Source organism: Hemicordylus capensis, chromosome 2 (genome assembly GCF_027244095.1).
Source record: "Hemicordylus capensis ecotype Gifberg chromosome 2, rHemCap1.1.pri, whole genome shotgun sequence".
NCBI classification, from domain to species: domain Eukaryota; kingdom Metazoa; phylum Chordata; class Lepidosauria; order Squamata; family Cordylidae; genus Hemicordylus; species Hemicordylus capensis.
The window spans coordinates 212,909,329-212,924,700 of NC_069658.1; the positions used below are offsets into that span (position 1 = coordinate 212,909,329).

A 15,372-nucleotide genomic window follows, 5' to 3' on the forward strand; every position below is an offset into this window, starting at 1 on the left:
TACACCATGCTGGCTCCTTTAAAAAAAAAAAAAAATCTCAAAATGCACCTTTTTAAGGAGACTTTTTAATGCTCCATTATTGTTTTGTTAGATCTGGTAGGTTCTTTAGCTTTTTACAATTTTCAGTTTTAATTTGAACCTAATAATTGCGGTTTTTAATCTGACTTTTTTTTTAAGTTAAATTTTATTACTTTTATTGTATCTGTGTCTATCTTATTGTTGTGAGCTGCCCCGAGCAGTAGTGCACTGGAGGAGCGGGGTATAAATATATTTTAATTAATTAATTAATTGGGGTCAATCGGCACTTGCCATCGAGGTGGCTAGCAGAGGGCAGTGGGCCAAGCAGTACCCCTCCCCGGCTTCCTCTTCTCTCAGCTGCAGCTACTTGAGCAGGTCAACACAGCTCCCGTTGGCCAGAAAGGGTCTCCCCATGTGCCCCTTGCTTGGGGGGACCCCTAATCCTCCCTCACTTCCCCCTTCTTGTTTACAGACACCATCCCCGAAGACTACGAGTCTTACCGGAGCCAGCGAGACTACTAACCCCGGCGCCTTCAAGGACTTGCTACCTGCTTTCTGCTCTCTTGCGATATATCAGATATGGCCAACGGCCCCACATTGCCTCGCTTTGCATGGCCAACCAGGCCGTCACTCCCCCAACTCCCTTCTCCAGGAGCCGACGCGGCGCTCTCAGGAGCCTCCCAGGGAGTCCCTGGGCTCAGAAGGGAACTCACACACAGGACCACCAGTCAACATGGCCTCTCCTACACAGTGCCAATGAGCAGCTCGTCCAGAGATGTGTTTTGTGAGGGAACTCCTAGCATGCAGGGAGTAATTACGGCAGGGAGCTCAGTTCCCCTGAGAAGCACGGTGCCTCTCAATCCCAGTGGCAGAGGAGCAACAGCAGGAACATAGCAAGCTGCCATATACTGAGTCAGACCATAGGTCCATCTAGCTCAGTATTGTCTTCACAGACTGGCAGCGGCTTCTCCAAGGTTGCAGAGCAGGAATCTCTCTCAGCCCTATCTTGGAGATGCTGCCAGGGAGGGAAGCTGGAACCTTCTGCTCTTCCTAGAGCGGCTCCATCCACTAAGGGGAATATCTGACAGTGCTCACACTTCTAGTCTCCCATTCATATGCAACCAGGGCAGACCCTGTTTAGCTAAGGGGAAAAGTCATGTTTGCTACCACAAGACCAGCTCTCCTCTCCAGGAGAGAGGGCCTGCCTTCAACTCCTGCCTGTGGGCTTCTCAGAGGCATCTGGTGGGCCACTGTGTGAAACAGGATGCTGGACTAGATGGGCTTCCTTGGGCCTGATCCAGCAGGGCTGTGCTGATGTTCTTAAGGCTGTCTGCCACAACTCTGCAGGAGTCACTGCTCTGGGCTTACCTCTTCCACTCCGTTTCTGCTGGGGTCAGTGTGTGTGTCGTCATTCTGCCACGTCTCCGCAGTGGGTGCGATTGGCGTAGTCGTTCCTGCTGCTGCTACAGAGCGGAGTTACTTGACCGCGGCGTCTCTGCTCAAGTCACTCAGGACAGCAACTCCTGCAGATTTGAGCTCCATTGCCCGCCCGCCCGCAAGAAGCACCAACCTGGACGCTTAAAGCCGAGAATTCAGACACTGACCTTCATGGGAACTGGGAAGAGGCACACCGGAAAAGGACAGCACTTCCGAAGTAGAGAGAATTTGGGCAATAAACACACTTTTTCTCCCACTGGGAATGTCATGCTGATCCCTGCCCAGATATGCAGGGCAGGGTCTGGACAGGGCTGGCTCTGCGTCTGCAGGGCAAAGCGCCCTCCAATGCCGTTCCCTCCCCACCCCTGGACTACGGGGGAGGAAACTTAGCTCAGTGGTGGCAGCATCCGTCCCCTCCTCACAATGGCCCACACGGGAGATGCACAAGGAGGGTGAGACTTGGAAATCTGAAAACCTTTCACGCCAAGAGGTTCTGCACCAATCTGATATTTTTTATATAGTATATATATATACATATATATATATACACACACACACACATCCATACACACACACACACTTTTGCTTTCCAGAAAAGCAGAACTGTGCAGCCAGAGAGAAAAACAGCTGAACTTTATTACATTTCATTTACAAATAATGCAAAGTTACAAAGACAAAAAAAAGCCTTCACAGAAAATAATAATAATAATAATAATGAAACAAACAAACAAATGAACAAAAAAGAGATCAAAAAGAATGTACACAGAAGTTTTGCTGCTTTTTTTTCACATCATCGTCATGTTCTTAAGTTTGCAAAAAGAAGAAATACACACACACACGGTACAAAGCCACCTTTGGGGTTCCAATTTTTTTTTTTTTTTTTGCCAAGAGAGAAAAAAGCCACAATAAATTAAGCTTCTATGCTCCAGAGTTCCTGTGCTCCTGCCCCCAAGTCCTCCCCCCTCCCCCCAGAAAACCTGTAGCTTAATGGTAGGATTTGCATATATCAGTAAGTTCATTCCACTAGTCCTCATGGTATGTTTTTTTTTTTTTAATCGATCTGTAAATAACAGGCTGTCACACAGTCTGAAATGACAGAAAACCAAGACGCTTTCCTCCCCACTTCTCTTCACCCTCAACTATGAAGTCTGTTTTGTAGCTGCCTGTATGAGAAACTGCAGGGCAGCTGAGCTGCTGCTGCTGCTGCTGTTTGGATCGACTCCATTCTCTGCCTTCCCACCACTGGAAATTCGGAAAGAAGGACACAAGTTTCCATCCTTAAAAAAAAAAAAGCAACTGCAGCTTAAAAGCAATCACTCTGCCAGCTAGAACTTTTTTTCCCTTTAACTCGCTAAGCTATACAGATGGGTAAGTCAAGCGATCTGGGTGTCTCTAGCAATGCAGCTAAAAAATGGTTATAAATGTGGATACTTGTGTTAAATGTGTAGTTGCTTTTGCCCATATAGAGTTAGGAGCTATTGAAGACGTTAATCATTTCTAATCCCCCCAGAAAGAAATATTTTCACCTGTAGAGTATTTGTGTTACATATTCCAAGAGCAAGTAGCATCTCTGCCCAGCCCCACATATTCTCTTTAAAAGCATGTACTGAATGTTATCCCCATTCTAGGGGCAATTAAAATGTCATCCCTTTGACCCAGAGGCCAATGGAGACCATTTCTATGGGGCAGCCAAACTGCTTGCAAGTTTCCTACGGCTGACTTCAATTCCTGCCCCAAAACAAGGCTCCTCTGGAGTTACTGAAGACCCCAGCCCGACCACAGCGATCTCTTTTCTTTGGGAACGAAGGTTTAAAAGCAAATCATTCTAGCAACTGAGCTAGACTTGCACAAGTCGTTCGACAGGGAGTCTCTTGAGGTGAAATGCCATCACAGCATCGTCAGAGGGCTGGCAGTTCTGCTGCCCTAAGAAACATGCGAAGAGCCGGAGACGTTCTTTCTTGTTAAAAGAGAGCAATCCACCTCGTCACAGATGGTCTCTCTTTTTCAAAAAGGGTTTAAAGCCACTGAAATGGCACCCAGAAGCTTCATTCATTTCCAGACAGGCATCTGCTCGCAATTTCAGCAGCTTCCACAATCCCTGACCCCTCCCCGCCAACCAAGAAGCCAGCCCAACTTGGCAAGAGACTTCATTGCCTTAAGACCCCCTTTCCCCTTAAACATGCACAGTTGGGGGGCAGGGTGTGTGTGTGTGGGGGGAAGTATCTTGATTTTATGAGCTTTCCAAAAGGTGATGACTCTTCCCCACAGATTCACATGTAGGCCGAGGGCCTCCTTGCTCTCTAGCTCATGCTCCACGGCCCGGCCCTCAGAGAGTCTGGAGACTAAAGCACAGGCAAGGAGCTTGCCCCATAGCTGCATCCTACAAGCGTCATGTCACACTGCCTCCGTTGCCCTCACAACAGCCTCGACAGCAGTTTGTGCTGGTCACAGTGTTGCTGTGGGGCGTGTGTGCGTGTGTGTGTTTCCATGCACACTGTGGTCCCCTCTCCATTGCCTGGGGCCTGCCACATGAGAAACCGACAGCACGTCCAAGCCTGTGGCAACAGCTGGCATCCAACAGCCAGGCGGCCGCAGAAGACAAGCTCACAGCCAGCAGCATTTCCTGGGGTTCCTACGCATCTCCCAGACCGGGCCAGGGGGAGGAGGACGCCATCCATCACCCCCCAACTAGCCTCCTGTTGATTTTATGCAAGTTTGGCTGGACAGCCGAAGGGAGTGGCGAAAGAGTGGGGTGCAGGAAGAGGAGGAGGAGGTGGAGGAGAAATCAGGCAAGGCGGACGCATTCATTGCAACTGGCAGAAAGGATTGGTGCACAAGCCTCAATTGGCTGATGGGACGGGGGGGGGGAAGGGTGCAGCGCCTGTACAGCCTCTGCTCAACGCACATGCCAGATACGGAGGGCTACGATACACTTCGCTTCCTTACAGAAATGCAGGATGCAAGCAGCTGCCGCCGGGGGCCTCTTGCACCCACCCCGCCTTTAAATCGGCCAAGCTGACATTACTTTTATACACCCAAAGAAAAAAACACATAAAAACAAGAACACACAAACAGATAGTCAAGTTCCTGAATGTCGTAGTGTTGGGATGTCAGTCCTGCCCTGCACCTCCCACCCGCCCGCCCCCGAGCTTGCAATATAGAAATTCCACATGAATGATCCCAGGGGTGGGGGTGGTTTTTTTCCCCCTTTAAAAAGGTAAAAATGGTTTCTGGAATACATCGTCAAATATCGCCACAGTCCCCGCGCACAGGGAAGCAAATTGCAGACTCGTGCCCACCGCCTAAAGACATGCCTAAGCAAAATTTAAAGAACAAACCAGAAATAAAGTTCATTTGTGTTTGCTTCTCTGCTTTTTAAGATAAGAATGGCTGTACAAATTGCTCGTTCACACCGTCATCACAGTGGCAAGGGAGCTCGGAATTAAAGCGTCCAGCAAGGAGCGGGGCAGGGGGCCGCTCTCCCAACTGTCCTCCCAAAGGGTTTCTCAAAAAAGGAGTTGAATAGGCATCAAGACAGGGCGGGATTTGCATCCAAAGCAAGGGGGCTCGCCCGCTTTTCGGCTGGGGGGCAACCCTTCCTGCTGAGGAACTTTCATGCTTTGCAAAGGACTGAAAGGGAGCATTTTAGGGTGCACACGCCGTTGCTCCCTCATGTGATAACGTGCCCCGAGAACTCCCTGCATCATGGGGCGAAGAGGGGGGAGGACTGGTCTCTTTGGGGGAGTTCTGCCCTCCGCTGCTAAGCCTCTCACACTGCTGAGCCAACATCATAAGATCATCAGAACAGCCCTGCTGGATCAGGCCCAAGGAGGCCCATCTAGTCCAGCATCCTGTTTCGCACAGTGGCCCACCAGATGCTGCTGGAAGCCTACAAGCTGGAGTTGAAAGGGGCATGCCCTCCCTCCTGCCATTACTCTCCTGCAACTGGTATTTAGAGGCATCTGAGGATGCACGAAAACCGCTCCCTTAAGGGAGGAGGAAGCCAGCAGTCACTCACATCGAGATCTGACTGTGTCCCAACCCGAGGTTGGCTCAGAGGGTGTGCCTGCACCTTCAGGTGCGGAAAGGTTACAGGGGAAAGGAAGAGAGAACAAGACAGGCCTGTCTCTTGGCCAGCTGGTTTGTAAAAGGAAGAGGCGGTCAAGGGAGCGGGAAGGGCATGCCGGCGCAAACGGCTTGTCTGAGGAGCCGAGCGCAAGCAAGGGGGCCGGCCATGGACCCCAACGGTCGATGCGGCTGCCTCCCCCTGGGCGTGGGGCAATCAGACTCAAGATGGGTCTTCTGGGGGGTGGCCCTTGCCCCCTCGTGTAAGAAGAACCCCCCTGGAGCAGAAGAAGAGACCCCCACGAGCTCAGTGTCCCGCTTCCAACAGTGGCCAGCCCCAGATCCCCCCCCCGCCACCGCCCCGTGAAGCAGGACACAAAGGCAAGACCGCCCTCGGCTGCTGGCCTTCAGAGGCAGACTGCCTCTGGAACTGGGCAGTCATTCTAGCCAGAACAGAATGGAAGGTGGAGCACTATGAGAGGCATTAAATAACTTATCCCCCCCCCCACTCCCTGCATTTAAGTCTTAATCTTTTGTACTTAATCACAATTTATGCGCTCTCTCTTTCTCTCTCTCACACACACAGACACACACACACACACACCCCTCTCTACTCGTTGTCTGGCTTCAGAAACAATCCTGGTTTGGGGACTGAAGCGGATCAGCTGGTTCTGAAGTATATTCTTAACTGGAAACCCAGGTCCTGCCTTTTGGTCCCAGGACACCCCACCCCACCCCACCCCACGGGAAACGGAAGTGGCAAGAGCAGATCACTTTGGACGCCCAGAGTGGTCTGGCAGGGGAACTGGGGCCTCCCTAGACAGCCGGCAGCATGGGGCAGGAGAAGGGAGCGCACGCTCTGGCGGGGCAGGGAAACTGCTCCTCCAGGCAGCTGTGAAGTGGGGATGTGGGGGGCGCTCACCCACAATCTGGGGCCGCCCACTGTTGGGCTCTGGAAACGGAGAGTCTGGAGAGGCCAGCTGTAAAGGCCCAGTATGAATGCATCCCTTCTCTTCAGACTTCCCAGAAAGGTTCCTTTTAGCGAGGGGGCCGCCTGGTTCTGGAAGAAAAGGCGGGACTGGGGCTGCTCTAGGAGCGCAAGGGCCCCCTGCTCCAGCCTGAGGTCAGCCCCAGTAGGAGCACGTGAGACTCCCGGGCTGCGCCCCCTCCCCAGACCAGCGCCACCCGCTCGTGGAGCCAAGGAGGCCATGCCGGTGTGGGGAGGCACCACAGCCGAGGTTCCGCTGAGGGCTGGCGACCAGGAAGCTCAGCCCGCAGGGAGTTCGGCCCCAAATCGGCAGAACGTCATCGGCTCCCTCAGCTCACTGATCCATGCTGGGCTGAAAGCTGCCTGCCATGGCAGCTCAGCCTTCTGGGCTTGTAAACCGAACGCCCCTGGGCCCTGCTCGCAGACAAGACACTGCCCCCAGGGCCTTAGGGTCCCTCACATTTGCTCTGGTGCTGCAGTGACTCTCACCCCGCAGGTGCCACTGGGAAAGGGATCCCCGCACGAGGCAACTTTGCCAGTCCTCCTTTCCTTCCGGCTGGCCAACAGACCTGCCCCCGTAAAAATTTGGCAGGGATGATGCATCCCGTTTGGCTGGAGGCTGAAAAGGAAGGTTCAGGACCGACTCCGGATGGGAGTGCTTTCTCCTAACACAATGCTTACAACACCCCTGGGTGGTAGGCCGTCCGTGTGCTGTGCTGATAGAAAGACCTGCTGGACTTGAAGAAAATGTGCACAGTCCTGCAGAATGGACTCGGAAAGACGCTCTTTCATGATTTAGTGCACCTGGGCAAAAGCCACGGGCATTCACAGGGAGGGGGAGACAGAAGCACTCTGCATGCTCTCAGAGATGTTTTTCCATGGAGAAGTTCTACTGACAACCACTGGAAACTCATCCAGACAGCTCTCTGGTTTTCTCAGGCTTTGGTCTTTCAAGTCTTATCTCTGTAGGCTGAAGGACAGGGAATGGGAGGAGCACACCCACTAACCAAAGCTGAATTCTGTGTCCGATTCCACACAAAGCCTTTTATATGCTCCTGCTGAATGGCGGTGCATCCAAGGAGTCCAACTTCTCTAGGGCCTCCCTCTTCAGAGCACACACCCCTCACCTGTGGGGCCCCTTCCTGGAGCCTGCCTGGGTGGGGGGCACACCCACAGCCCTGCCACCAGCAGTATATTCAGCTACCCGGTTCCAGCTAGCAGGTACAGAGGCCGAGAGAGGGGACAGTACGCAGGCATGCCCATGCCCAACGCTCTGGGATGAAATCCCAACCCAACGCTGCATTTCAACAGGAATGCCCTTTCTAACCGGCTTCCCCTTCACTAAGCAACAGACACACATTTCTTAAAGGACTGCGTTCATCAAATAATTATAGAGCTGAAAGGCGGGGGGGGGGGTTTTAAAAGAAGGAATGGAAAATAAAGCGGGTAGAAAATACTGGTACCAAACTTAGCGCCTGGGTTCTCAAACCCTTCAGTAAAAGCAGCAACACGGTCCCTTACTGGAGAGAGGAAGGAAGAGCAAAAACTCCTCCCTCTACGTCCCAGCCAGTTCGCAGATCCCACCCCGGAAAAAACAAAACAGAAGTTGGCGGGGAAAGATCCTTCGAAGCAAAATGGTCCTTAAATCCCCATCTAGCCCAAACAAACTGCATTCAGGTAAGGTTCTGTATATTTATATCTCTATACATGTTTTTAAATTAAGGCCATCCTGCAAAACAAACTACTTACAAGTTATCAGCACCCGAGCGCTCCTATGTACATATGCAGGGTTTTGTTTTATAAAAAAGAGAAAGAAAGAAGTTGCAATTTAGCAAGATACCTTCATAAAACCATCCAGTTGAAGTGTAGTGAATCTTCCCCCGGGTTGGACAACAGATCCTTACATTTTGGCTAACAGAACACAGTGCACAGATTAAGACAGACCCAAACAAATGAATTTAACAGCTCTGGGAACCCGAAGGGCACTTCCTGACTGAACTGGGCTGGCACTGAAATAGTTCATGTTTGTACTGAGGATGTCCCTACTTGATATGGAGGAAATCTGTAGCAAACCTGAAATAAACGGACCAACAAAAACCCTAGGGGAGATCAGGATAAAATACTGTCAAGGGTTAAAAAAAAGGGGGGGGGGATTTTCGGGAATTGAAGCCACGGGGTGGGTGGGAAAATTGTGCTGAAGCACTACACAGACAACCTACAAGTCTGTACACTTTTTTAAAAATAAAATTCACCTTTTTTTTTTAAGTGCAAAAACATAAAACGCTAACCCAATGGCACAAACCAAATGCAAGCAAACATGCACACAGGACAGGATTTTCCTGGGGGGCAAAAAACTGCTTCCGGGAACGTATGGAGACATCCTGCTAGAAGTTGGGAGACCGGGATTGGCAAAGAGAAGCTGGCAGTATATGAGAGGAAGGGGTGGGAGAGGGTGCTGAGCCCGGAGCCAGAGGAGCAGAAGGCAGGGATCCGACCCGGGGGCCAAAGAGGGAACAGCAGCAGCAACCAAGGACACAGCTTCTCACCCTAGATGGGCCAGAGGAAAAGTCCAGAAGTGAGCTCCGTTCCAAGTCCCCGAGAACCAGCTCGACGCAGGTCCCCCAAGGCAGGCTCGGAATTAGTGTTTCATCCAACAAACCAAGCACAGAGAGGGGAGGAGCAGGCCCCGCCCACAGGAAGCGAGACCAGCCTGGCTCACTCAGAGCCCTGGCAACTCTCAAGCACACCTCAGGAAGCTCTTTGGGGTCCAGCTACGATCTGGGGCACCCCCGTGCGCCCCGTGGCACCCTGCGCAATGGCAGAGGCTTGTCCTTGCCAACCAGCCAACTGGAGCGTGCAGAGGGCCGGTTCCTCCGGGGCTCCGACTTCCCTTTCTCAAACGGCTCTAGACACACAGGCAAAGATCTCCGTGCCCTTCATGCAGCGAGGGAAAGGAAACTGCCAGCGGGAAAAGCTGGGGCAGGCCCCACTGTCCCCATGCTCAGGGTCCAAGGTGGAGAGGAGCCTCCCTTGACAGACTGCCCCCATTGGCCCGGCCTGCCCCCCCCGCCCCCAAATCCAAAGCCACCCAGATTCCACTGGCTTTCCCACCTCGCCCGACACTTTCTGCACACGGGAGAGTTCACACAAGACAAGGACTACATCTCCTGTGCAAAACAGGAAACCAAACCGCTTGCATTGATGAAGATAACCCTTTGCAAAACAAACAAAAACAAAAAACACAAACAGTCGTCACCATCCCAGCCTGCACAAGACTGCTGCTCCCCTGCCCTCCAGGTGACGAAGTTACAGAACCGGCATGCACAATCCCTCCCACCCCGCAAAAGTGTCTTTTGAAAAGAGTAAGCGCTTTATTTTTTCCGCCGTCACCCTAGCCCGCACGCACTCACACACACACAGTTGCTGCTTCAAGAGGAGTCCTGGCACCACGAAATCCCTGGACGGATGGACAGACAGAAAGGCCTCCTGCTTTCAAGAGCAGAGGCGTGAAGGGCTAACCGGAAGCAGTGGGAGCGGAGGGAACAGATCCGGGTGGGCAGCGGGAGGCTGCAAGCTGCGCTCCCCCTTCACTCACACCCCCCCCCCCCAGGAAGCGCCTCTGGAAAGTCAGCCCGCCCTCCGCCTGCCCCACTGGCCCCCACCCCACTTTCCATCAGGAAGGGAGCAAACACCAACAAGGTAGCTTGAGAAGTCAGGGGCGGCGGGGGGGGCGGGCGGCGCGATCAGTACTGAGTAACCTGCCCCTCTGTGGCCACAAAAGCCGATCCACGCAGAGGCGGCCGTTTCCGGAACAGAGACCGAAGGCTCGGTCGTTTACACACAGAAGTTAAAAATGAAACCCAAAAGGGAAAGGAAATCTATGGACTTTCTGGACTCTGCCCCGCCCCGGGAGAGGGGGGAGACCAATCTCCTCTCTCTCTCTCTCCCCTTCTGCACCCACAAAAAAGGGGGGTGGGTGGGGGGAGTTAGTGCAAAAAGGATAAAGAACCAAACGCTGGAACTTTGGTGAGAAGCAGAGGGAAGCTGGGGGGGCGGGGGGGCAGCTCTTGCCAGAAAGCCCCTCTCCCTCTTCTCGACGGCCAAGTGTGCACGGAGGACTCAAAGGGTGCCGCGGGGAAAGCGGGGAGGAAGGCAGGACGGCCGCTCGGCAAATGTAGAACAAGCGCTGCTGCTAACTGGACACCACGGGGCCGAGACTCTCAGCAGCCCCCCACTGGCTGCGACGGGCCCGGGGCGGGGCGGGTCTCGCTCTCCTTCAGGGCGCCGGGATGGTGCAGACGCTCCGGGGCCCGCCGCCGGCCCTCGGTGGGGCTCTCTCCGCGCCGCACGGCCTCCCGCCGGCCCTACAGCCGGTCCATCCGGAACGTGTCCTCTGTGGCGGGGTCGGCAAGGACCATGTCGGGGTCGTTGAGCATATGCAGCCCATCCAAGGTCAAGGGGTCGATTTTGAGTTCGTCCAGAGGGAACTGGGAATCCGAGTCGAAGCTGACGTCCCCCACCCCGGCCAGGGAGTTGGTCAGGTCCTTCGACAGACTGGGAGGAGACTCCCCGGTCACTGGAGAAGGGGGAGGGAGGGGAGACGTGTCTCCGTTCAGGCTCGTCTCGCCGCGAACCCTTGTGCCTCACTCCCTCCATGCAGAGCCAGAGGCTCAAGGGACGGGGCAAAGCCACCCGCCCCTGAGTCCAGAGGGCCCCTCCCCCTTCTCAAAGGAAGCCCGCCCGCCCACCCACCCACCCGCAGAGCCGGCCCACCTGTGAGGATGATGTTGGGGATGTTCCCGTGGCTGGCGTAGCTGAGCTGCTGAGAGTCCTGCAGGCTTCCGTGGCTGCCAGTGAGCCCCATCATGGCCGCCTGGGAGTAGTTGAGGGTGGAGCAGGGGCTGTACAGGCTGTTGGAACTGATGGCGCTCTCGATCATGTTGAACTGCTCAAGCTGCCGAAAGGAAGGCTGTCTGCGTCACCCCCAGAGCCACTCCCCGCCGCCAGCAGGAGCTGGGGACATCTTTCACACCAAGCCCACAGGGACACAGGAGAGCCTTGGGCCAAGTTGGTTAGGGTGGCCGTAATTGGGGGGAGAAAGCGCACTTCCGGGTGGGCAAGCTGCACCCCACAGGTTAGATTTCTGAGACAGGAATTGGGGGCAGCTATTCCCCCCACTCCGTGCCCCACCTCCGGAGCCACCCTGGTAACGAAGAGTCTCCTCCTTGGGGCTTGGCTGTTTCCTTAATTGCTCACAGCAAGGGATTCGGATTCGAGGGGTCCGAGTCCTGCGAGGGACGGGCAGACTGGAAGCAACACCCGCCCAGCCCCGGCTCACCTGATGGGATAAGGCGTTGGCCTGCCGGGTGGTCATCTGCTGATCGTAACAGGAGTCCCCAAAGACGCTCCCCAGGATGGACGCTTGCTGTGGGCAGAGAAAGAAACACACACTTCGGTGCGGAGAAAGGCCCTGCCCCTCTTGGCCACGGGCCAGCGAAGGGATAAAGCAGCCAGGCCCCCCCGAACCCCGGCCATGTTGATTCTGGTGCCAAAGGCCTCTGCTCCAGAACCTCTTTGGGCCGTTTATGGAGAACAGCAGGAACGCCATTGGTGGGAAGTGGCCAACTCTACAACATTCGGAAAGGCACTCGCATCTCAATGATGAGAAATCATTGCGAATTTCTGAATGACACGGAATGAGGCTTTCTGGACTGTTCAGAGCAAGGCAGGACAGCGGAGGAGCAGAGAGAGTCTCTCTGAAGTGGCAGGGGCAGAGTTTTACCACCCACGTCTGCATGCTGGGGGTGGTGGTGGCTCCAGTTAGAGATGTGACGGGGGGGGGGGATGGAAAGATTTTGAGGGAGACAGCGAGTGCAGAGACACCCCTTTCTTTCCCAGCCTCACCACGCTGCAGATTATTCCAAAAAACAACAACTCATTTTTTTTACAGTGGGGCAGGGGGGAAGGAAACGCTGTCAACTGTGGGGGCGTGGAAAGCATGAGGCACTTCCTCTTTCGAAACAAGGAATGAAATAGTCCTGAAAGCCTTCCCCCTCCCTCTTCTGGGGGTGTGTGTGAGACCCCCCATCCCACCCTCGCCTTGGGGCTTCCCAGGGTCTCCTATTCAAGGGAGCTCATCAGACCGCCCCCCCCGCCCCCCGGCCTGGCTTCAAGCAAGGCGCCTAGGACATTCCGCGGGGCCAGAGGCCTGCAAGCCCAGCGCCACAGCCAAGGCACGTCGCGGCCCGGCATTTCCACCCAAGATTTCAAAAGGTAATCAATCAGGGTTGTGACAAGGGCCGTCGCGGCTGCGTTCCTCTAGATGCTTAAAGCAGCAGCGCTCTTGGGACGGGGTGGCGTGGAGGGGCTGAATACTACAGAGCAGCTCTGAGGGCCTGGTCCAGATCCGGGGGTCCACCAGGCACCCTGCTCTTGCAGCACAGCCACACAGGGGGTCCCGAGGACCTGCTTCCCTCTCACAACATTCTAGGGATGCCTACTAGCCAAGAGCGATCTCTCTCTCTCTCTCTCTGCGGACAATAATGTCGAGGTCTAGATTGGCTGTTTGTAAGCCCAGCCAATAAAGCCTTCCTTTGTCTGCTATCAGGCTGATGCGGCTGCTGCCTTCACGCTGGGAGAGACCTGGGGTCCCTTTGAGCGCAGCTGGCGGCAGCTCCTTCCCAAACACCGTACAGACCACCAGTTTTTGCCTCCATAAACAGAGCGCGATGACGCCCGCTCAGTTTCATCAACATACCAAGTCGTACAATGCTTATGCCCCAGGTGGCATGCAATACGTTTTGTGCCCCTAAAGCAAATTTCAACTCAACAAGTGTTGCTTATATTTTAACGTTCCCCAAAGTTTCTGGGATCCCTGCCCCTCCCCGCCATGGGCCAATGGCCTCAAGATTTCTGGAAATCCGACACTCCTGGCAACGACACACATCGCAACCTCCAAGGCAGGACCTTAGGCTGGCCCCTGGATTGCCTTAGCTCCCAGCACAGACTCTGCCTGCAACGATGTCACTAAGGACACCCTCGTGATCCCATCTGTGCAGCACATGAACACGGGATGCTGCCGCCCGAGTCAGATCCTTGCTCCGACTAGCTCAGCACTGTCTACCCTGACTGGCAGTGGCCCGGGGATTGAACCTGGGCCCTTCTGCAGGCAAAGCAAGGGCCCTACCCACTGAACTATGCCCTCTCCTCCCAAGGTGTGAAGACAGATACTCAATGACTTCTCCCCAAGTTACAGAAGCCCCCCACTCAGCAAGTTCCTCTGTGCCCAGTGCAGGCCGTCTTTGGGAAGCATTGCCAAGAAGGGTTGCTTTGGGGATGACGGGCTTGTCAGAAAAGGGGACCCAGATGTCCTGCATTCCTAGTTTTGCCTTGCCTTTCATTTAGAGCCTGCCTCTCTCCCATCGCGGAACACAAGACAGCCTCCACGGCATTCCCTGGCAGTCTCCCGTCCAGGAGCCCAAAGCTGCTTCGGCAAGCTGGCACCTTTCAACGGTGCCTGGGCCCAATCCCTCTGAGGTGCCCCGAGCCGGCAGGCCCATCAACCTAAAGGGAAGTATGAGGAGCAAGAACGCTCCAAACCTGGGAGAGGAATGGCGTCCAATTGCCCTCCCAGCTAACTATTCTAGGGCTTCGGGACTCCCAGAACTCAGCCGGGAAATCCCTGCCCTTGCTTGTCCGAGCAGGGGGCTGGAATGGGAGGCCGCTCCCCCCCCCCCCACACCAGTCCTTTCCCGCTCCAACCTTCCAGGAGCATTTGGCTAGCCAGCCCTCTCCCTCCGCATGGCGATGATAAAAATTCCATTCCACAACTCTGCTGACAAACAGGAGCACCTCTGAGCCAACTCCGGAGAACTTGCACATACACATATTAAAACGTTCTCCTTGGGAGCCCTAAATGCACTGCTTAATAACTTCTTCGGCGGCAGATGGCCCCGAAGAGATTAGCCGGGCAGTTTTCCCTGCTTCAGCACTTCCTGGTCCAAGAGCGGCCCCCTCTGCTGGCTTGGCGATCAGCAACTCCCTGCAGTGCAACGGAGAGACGAGCTTTCTCGGCAGTTCGCTGCCTGCCATTAAGGACGGGCAAGACGGGGCCCGAGGCCAATTCCAGCCAGCCAAGGGGTCCTCCCCCACACAAGGCTGTATGACGGGGGGAGACGGAAACCAGGACGCAAGTGCAGAGATGAACAACTATTTTAGAGGGCGAGAGTCACGCCCAGGCCCCCGCCAGACTCACACTTCACCGTTTTGTTTGTGCATGCTGGAAAGACAGACAACACACCAACCAGGGAGCTGAAGACATACAAGGCGAAATGATGGATAATTAAGAGGAGGAAGATGACAAAAACCAAGCAGCGCAGAAGCCAGGCGCGGAAGAGCAGAGTCCCTTACTTGAGGGGAGCTGCCAGGAGAGAAAGCTTGATTGGAGACAGGAGAGGTGGGAGACTGGTTGGCCGGGGAGCCGGCATTGCTGCGGTACTGCTGGAGGGAGCCCTACAGAAGGACACGGAGAGAGGAGAGGGAGAGAAATTGCAGCTGCCTTTCACCAAGGAGGCGGGGGGTAAAGAGAGAAAGATGGTGGGGGCAGGCAGAGGGAGAGGGGAAAGTCATTGACAAACCCAGCATGACAGCCAGTACCGTTCACAATGCCCAGAGAGGTTGTGAACAACAACAACAAAAAAAGGAAGGTGCTCCAGCCCCACCGGCACTGGGGCCGCCCCCTTCCTAGCTCCGTGACGGCCCTTCCGAGAGGGGGGCAAGGAGGTCTAGAGGCAGGACTCCAAATGCAGCCACACCCCATGGATTCTGGACAAAGCATCATGCTTTGACTCTGATACCTGCACGTG

The 15,372-nt window shown here is 54.7% G+C and overlaps 2 protein-coding genes across 2 annotated transcripts in view; one reads left to right on the forward strand and one right to left on the reverse strand.

Moving 5' to 3' along the window:
• COMP (cartilage oligomeric matrix protein) overlaps positions 1 to 3,109 on the forward strand; it is a 46,143-nt gene extending 43,034 nt beyond the window's left edge. The window contains exon 19 of the mRNA XM_053288446.1: positions 491 to 3,109. Within this exon, the coding sequence (XP_053144421.1) occupies positions 491 to 540 (50 nt within the window). The 3' untranslated portion in view covers positions 541 to 3,109. The remainder of the gene's footprint in view (positions 1 to 490) is intronic.
• The window catches only part of CRTC1 (CREB regulated transcription coactivator 1), a 42,661-nt gene continuing 29,356 nt past the window's right edge, over positions 2,068 to 15,372 (reverse strand). The window contains exons 11-14 of the mRNA XM_053288448.1: positions 14,918 to 15,019; positions 11,847 to 11,933; positions 11,282 to 11,462; positions 2,068 to 11,084 (exon numbers count right to left, since the gene is read on the reverse strand). Of these exons, the coding sequence (XP_053144423.1) occupies positions 10,873 to 11,084; positions 11,282 to 11,462; positions 11,847 to 11,933; positions 14,918 to 15,019 (582 nt within the window). The 3' untranslated portion in view covers positions 2,068 to 10,872. The remainder of the gene's footprint in view (positions 11,085 to 11,281; positions 11,463 to 11,846; positions 11,934 to 14,917; positions 15,020 to 15,372) is intronic.